The following is a 7,065-nucleotide window of genomic DNA, read 5'->3' as shown; positions in this document are numbered from 1 at the left end:
CATATATGTTAGATTTTATGTTAATGCAAAGGAGCAAAGGTTACCGTGAAAAGGGCTATTGAAAAAGGTTCGAGTTATCGGGAGTTCACGTTATCAGGAGTTGCGAACAAAGGACCCAAAATAAGGAAAAAAAGGTATTTACCATATTTCTACTTTCGTGTCTCTATTTATACAGTGTTTATTTTAATCAAATTTAATTACAGACGTAACGTGAAACAGAACAAAGGAAAGCAAAGCAACAGGAGATCGCAACTCCATTTACTACGAACTTTGCGGGTTTCAAAAGGAACAACATCGGGATACTGCTACAGAATTCATGGACTTTATGCTACTAGCAGCGGTCGCATGTTGACCAACACGGCTCGAATTATTGAAGGTCAAATGATGTAGAAAATAACGGCGAGGGAAACGAAAATTAACTCAAGTTAGCAGGCGATTCCAGTCACATAGACCACATAGTCAGTTATCGCGGGGGTAAAATTGCAGTAAATGTAGGAAATCCAGGGGAAATCAATTTTGGTTTGAGTTAGAGCGAGGTTCGAATTAGTGAGGGTGCGAGTTATCAAAGTTATCAGGAGTCGACTGTATGTTTCCTTTGACACTAAATGGGAACACATAAAAAATTGTTAGCTGGAGAAATTTACAACGAGCAAGCAGGCGGCCGTTGAATACAGGGAGCGCTGTCAGATTCGTGTTTGTTAGATACCAGAGGTATTTCCAAAGATGCAACGCATAATTTTGAAAGAAAGGCAACTATTTCGATTTTCGGTTTTAACCAAATAACAATTGGATACGCTTTTTTAGGGGTTAATTTTTAAACGGAAACATTTCCGTGTAAACAATTTTACGGTTAAAGAAACAACACGGCACAGTTGAAAGCGAAAAACCCGACTGTTTTCCCGTTTTGACAGTGAAAAAGCTATCGCAAGTACCATTGCTTTATACATAAGTGTGAGTGCAGTGGATTGGCGCTATAAATGTTTCCAGAAACCTGAGAGGTTTTTAATTGCCTGATTTTGTTTTCGGAGTCATTCCGTTGACAGGTAGATGGCGGCTTTAACACGTTTCTTGTCAAGAAGCATCAAATCATTTTTACCCTGCGGTTAAATTGGCTTGGATTAAAACTAGACCCCCTCCTGACTTTTCGCTATTCACTAGCGCAGACTGAGGACATAAGAATATTGAGAATTTGGCATTAACCGCACATCCCTTCCTCCCCCTCTTCTCCTCCTCCTCCCGGCCCCACTCTTCCATTCCTCTTCCAATATTATTTGGTCTTCTAGCAGGTTCGCTCAAACAGTTCTATATTTTCCAAAGGAGACCACGGACGTATTATCTAACTTGAATCATGTAAAGAGAGAAACTGTATGTCAATTGTTAACGGCTTTACACATATGTGAAATTGCTGAGGTGTAATGCTGAAATTTGTGTAACAAACTAAACACTTCTTTAGTGTAACATATTGTAAGTAACTTGACTATTTTATTATTACTGATGTAAAAGTAATTTAGTTGGGTACTTGTAAATAGTTTATTTCAAGTAGCATTAAGCCTGGTTTTCACTAGCGACGTAAGCACATGCGCAAGCACAAGCGCAAGCAATAGGGATGACCCAAGTGAAAACAAAATTCGACGCAAACACAAGCACAAGCAAAATCATCCGAACATTCCAAACTGTTTAGGCGCGAGGTTATCTGGATCCAGTGTTTTCACTGGCAAAACATAACAGCGTGTTGTAAATATCGTTGTGGTTGAGCTTATGCCTGCGTCAAGGCCGTTTTCACGGTGAAATAACAATTGTCGTGGTTAATGTAATGTGACTAGTTTAGTGTAATTAACGTATTGTAAGCGTTTTTATAAACAATTATTGGCTCTCGGTAAGGGTTATCAGCCACAGCCTTCGGCTCCGGCTGATAACCCGTACCTCCACCTTGATTATTCTGGATATCACAAATACCGTATCTAATAATTGTTTTATTATAGATTGAACGAAAAACAAATATGGAAGTCATGTTTTTGCTTCTTCATTGACGGCAAGCAGCACAAAGCTCGCGAACTTGTCATGATTACCCTTAGAAATCATGCACCACGGTCATACATGACATGATTACCGTGACCTTGAGTGTCCTTGACATGATTATTGTATAATCTGCAGCTAGATGACGTAACAGGTGCTGATTTCGAAAATTCATTGTACGCTTTCGGCCAATCAGAAAAGAGAAAGTGAGTTCAATGTATAATAATTGCAATTAATGGTCGCTAGTACAAAAATAAGCGTGCGTTAATGGTATTGTATTGTAAGTAGCGTAAGCAATCGTATTGTAATGTAAATAATGTAAGTAGTGTAGTGTGAAAAGAGCAATAACACTCGACGAATATCACTAATGGGAGAGAGGTTTTACATGAGATTTATGAAAGGTATTTGCAGTGCTCTGCTAAATGTAAGTAATGAGGCTTGTATTTATAGCGTTCCCAAATACTCTTGTCTTGACTTGGGTTGTAGCTAACCTTCATGACTCAGCCAAAAATTTGCTTTGAAGTAATTCTTTCTTTAGTTCTTGTCGCATGGTATCAGTTTCTTTTCAATCTACTGCGACCTTATGGGGCCTTAACTAACAGGGAATTTACTCACCTAGAAATTTCCTTGTCAAAAATTCCCAAAAGCCTGTATGCATGAAATGGCAATCCCGGCTTTATCGAGCAGACAAGAGAAATCAGTTTGTCTCGCTGCATCAACATTAGGCTCCGGATTTAGAGAAATCTGAACTCAGGTTCCAAACCTGGGAATGAAAAACGAGCTTATCGTGGAATCTTGAACAAATTAAGAAATGTCTCATGACACTTGCTTGTGGATGATTTCAAGAGTTGCTCCTCTCCGTGCTGTTACACCATATCAATACATCTCAAGTTCTTTTGCAGTCTCTGAATCAAGTTTATTTTCAAAACTATGGCATCATTAAAACAGACCAGCTGTTTACAACATCTGCAGAAATATACATATATATATAGCACTTGTCTAAGCCTTAAAAAGGCTTTGTGTAAAGTGTTGTTTTAATCTGTTACTAGTAAGAATAGTAAATTACAAAATAAGGTAACGTTGATTTACATTTACATTAGTTTTTTTATCAAAGTTAATTTAAGAGGCACATTGACAATCTATTGGCAACGCAGAACATTTGTTCACGAACGTAGCATTTCTGAAGCCGTACACTGTGTGGCACTTAGGTACTTTGTGTATAGGTATTACATAATTACAGGATGGATGTCTCCCTTTACATTCTACCTTATCAACCCAGAGATTTCTACACGAATCGAACTCTCTCACAACTTTTGAAACACAAGAGTGAGCATTCCTGGCAATGCGATCATGCGCAGTTGGACTTTCCAGGAACCCATTTCCATCACTCGTGTGATTACTCTCTTGACTTATGCTCTCTTCAGGTTCAATAGCGTCAACTACAGGCTGAGAGTCTTGACCTTGTGAATGTTGTTTGAGGGCCTGGCTGCGCAGAAGTGGCTTCTCCAAGAAAAGAGGTTTTGCACACACCAGGTTGAAATAGGCGAAGACAAACGCCATAGATAGAATTATCTATGCAAACACAAAAACAACCAAAAACATTGAACGTAAATCAAAACGTTGAACACAACATGTAACACGTTTGTCTACATTCAGTTAATTCTTGCATAACTGAAGTCCATTAGAACTTGTCATTAAAATATCTTTCTGCAAACGTTGCCCAGGCACTGTAAAATATCTATTCGCGAACGTTGCCAACTAATACAACGTTCAGAACGCAGACAAACAAACAGATCCTTGTTAAAATAAAAACGTTCAGCTTTTCACGACATTTTTATAAAATTTAAAACTGTATTCTTATTAGCTAGTCGATGACTAAGCCTTAAAACAAGTTATAAGCATTTGAAAGGTCTTGAACGTTTTGTTGCAACATAGTTTTACATTAACCATAGATTACGGGTGACTGGTCTAATTAATTGACTGAATTGTTTACTTACTTTTACCGCAAAGTTCATCCTGTGATTCAACTGATTGAAGATCTTGTCAGTTTACTTGGGTTCTGTTTACTCCTTCAATGTTATAGACACTATAAGTAGTAGTGGAAAGAAATGATGCTTATATAAGTGCAGAAAACCTTAAAAAAGCCAGGCAAGAACTGCATTTTCCCCATTTCATTGCTGAAACACTCCAAAATAGATCCCACTCTGTTATCAACATTTCCTATCCGTGTCAGTAAGACTGTCGTTATCAGCTAGATGCAAGGGAATAGAAAGTTATTAAGTCTTCACATCGCAGAATATACTGAGTCAGCGACAACAAGTTAGAATTACTTTCAGAAGTTTTGGAACTTTTAACTTAAAATTGCTACATTTTATAAGAAGTAAATCTAAAGTGATTGATGTATTTTCCGTTACAGTAATTCTTCACTGGAAGCTGCGCTGATAAGGAAATCATGTGAATACCACTCGAACGGTACGAAACGCAATTTTATGACGTTAAACAGTTTTTGAGATCACCGGCAGCTCGTTGGTGACATCACTATTTTAAGTGAATGACTTGAAATGTTTGTCCCACGAAATTGTTAAATGTATAAAAAGTAAAACAGATGATAAAATATCCCCTTGAAATTCCTCAACAATATAAAATATAAAGTAATAATTTTAGTGCAGAAGGGGAAACCTAATCGTACATAATATCTTAATTCTTATTCAGACTATAAGACGTTCTGCCTACATATCAAGTGATATGTTCTTACGATTAGAGAAATAACGTTAAATCAAGGAACCTCAAAAAGGTATTTGAGTTTAAGAAAAGAAAATACCGAAGATAAATACAAAATTGAAAAAGATCAAGAATTTGGCGACTCTGGGGACAGATTAGAAAGAGGATTAGAAAGAGAAACTTGAAGGAAACGTCAGGCTAAATTAGAAGTAGAGGACGCCCAACTTGAACTGTGACTGTATTCCTATAAACATGTTGCTTAACTTACCTCTAAATTCCAAGAATAAAGTTCCTTTTCTGATTTGTGGTTCACCTTTGAGTTCTGAAGTCAACACATGGCTTTCATCCCAATGGAAGGCGATTTTTATACTTTTTCATTCCTAATTTATTTAACACCATTGTTGAACGAAGCGTGTTCTATACTCCACCTACACGAACGGAAGTTTAATCAACTCTGTCCTATTTTTAACTGTTCAAGATAATTTCGTTCACATGCACACCACTTGGGGAAGGGGCCATTCCATTCGACCATGTGCACATCAAATATCATGACATCATTGGACAAATGATAAACTACTGTAAACAAGTATTATGTTTAAAAAAGTGTGATATCCTTTCTTTAGGTGGCAGATAATTTAAGGGCTACATTTTTGAACTCTTGAAACTTGTTTGAAAGACAAAAGACAGTGTGTTTCGATCTTGGTAATCAAGAAATTGTGAAAAAAAAAACCTATAATTTTATTTCTTTCAGGAAAACGTTTGAACATTTATCACATACAAGTATGGAGACTAGACTACCTCTTGACTCCGTGACGTAATCTATCTTATAAGTGGAAGGGGTTTTGTGATTAAAATGGATCTAAACTTTGCACGGTTTTCAAGGGTAAATATCATATTGCCTGGCACTATCGCTGCAAGTGAAGAAATCCCTTAAAGCCATTTTATTTTATTAGAACAGATTTGTTCTGGTTCTTTTGTCGGGTTTCGTTTACTACAGATATAGGACTGAAACGACATGAAACGCGGTATCAGATTTGCCCTTGGTACACAAATACTCTCCCAGCCTCTGGCTTGCTTGCTATACTATAAAAAGCTCCCGTGGGTGATAGCGCACTCATTAAAATACAAACAAAATGTGTGAAACCTTCTGCATTAAAACTCATCTCTTCACTTAACATGCGCGTGCGCATACTAAAATAGCTCCTTGCCCCGTAACGCAGGGGAAGTGACTCGAGCGGAAGCTAACATTTGTTATCGTACGTAACAGTTTGTCCCCAAATGAAAAATTTTCCAACGAATTGCAGGAGAAAATTTCGCCAGACGTTACAGTAGACTTGCTGTGTAAGCACATCTTTGAAGCATTTACTCTGGCGAACTTTTATATTTTCTGTGTGGGAACTAATAAGGCAATATTCTTTTGGCTTGAGATAAACTCGTCGGATTTTTTTGCACCCCAAAATGCTAAAGTTTAATGAAATTAACTTTATACCGGGGAGCTCGGTGAAGGTTTTCAGTTTATTCTGGTGTCGTTTTTCCAAAAAAAAAGTTTTTTTTTCTTGATGTTTCACACAACGGGCAAAAAAAGGCGGAATATGTGACATCATAAGATATTTACGGCTGCTAAGGCGGATGCTGTGTCAATCTATTTCTGAATTCACTGAGTCGCGAATGGTTGCCGGAATGAATAATGAAACACCCGGCTTACTGCAATATACTTACACAAGTGAAATTGATATATCGGCGACAGAGCTATCAAATCATGTCTAACTTAGCAAACGTTAATTTAAATGTTTGCCATGCAAAGCTGCTTTTGCAGGCTTTTACTTAAAGCGATTCCAAAGAAGTCCAAATGAAGATTTTGTCCTATTTTGTCCTGTGTACCCTTCGTTTAATAGACAATATAACTAAGCAATTTATATTCCGTAATTTTATGTTTAATTTGCCGGTTTCTCAATTTGTGAGATTAATTTCAACGTCAACAAATACCTCCAAGAAACAAACAGGCACCCGAAAATAAATTTGAATAACTGACGAAACAAACGGTTGATCATCTTTCTTCATGGTGTATTTTTAACTGACCTTGGTGGAAAAATTATTCCTGGTCTTTCGCTTTTAGAAACTGGGATTAAGAGCGTTTAGCATCTATCAGGATATAATGAAAAAAATCAATTTTGCCTAACTTTTAACGGGGATGACAATAACCATCTCTCAGTGTCTTGATTCATTAATTCAAAAATGCGTAATATGTCTTCAATTCAGTTGACCATTTAAAATACTCAGCCGGTATGAATGTCATTTAACTAAGTGCTTTTCGCTAAGTTACGTCAT

At 37.0% G+C, this 7,065-nt stretch overlaps 1 protein-coding gene across 1 annotated transcript; it reads right to left on the bottom strand.

The window, feature by feature from the left end:
* Positions 1 to 3,135: 3,135 nt before the first annotated feature.
* Positions 3,136 to 4,031, bottom strand: LOC145490012 (uncharacterized). The gene is made up of 2 exons (XM_081469101.1): positions 4,014 to 4,031; positions 3,136 to 3,588 (listed from the first exon to the last, which is right to left on the bottom strand). The coding sequence occupies exons 1-2, from the start codon at positions 4,029 to 4,031 to the stop codon at positions 3,136 to 3,138; spliced, it is 471 nt and encodes a 156-aa protein (XP_081325227.1).
* Between the last annotated feature and the right edge of the window lie 3,034 nt (positions 4,032 to 7,065).

Source organism: Orbicella franksi, chromosome 6 (assembly GCF_964199315.1).
Source record: "Orbicella franksi chromosome 6, jaOrbFran1.1, whole genome shotgun sequence".
NCBI classification, from domain to species: Eukaryota; Metazoa; Cnidaria; class Anthozoa; order Scleractinia; family Merulinidae; genus Orbicella; species Orbicella franksi.
This window is presented reverse-complemented; position numbering and strand designations above follow the sequence as displayed.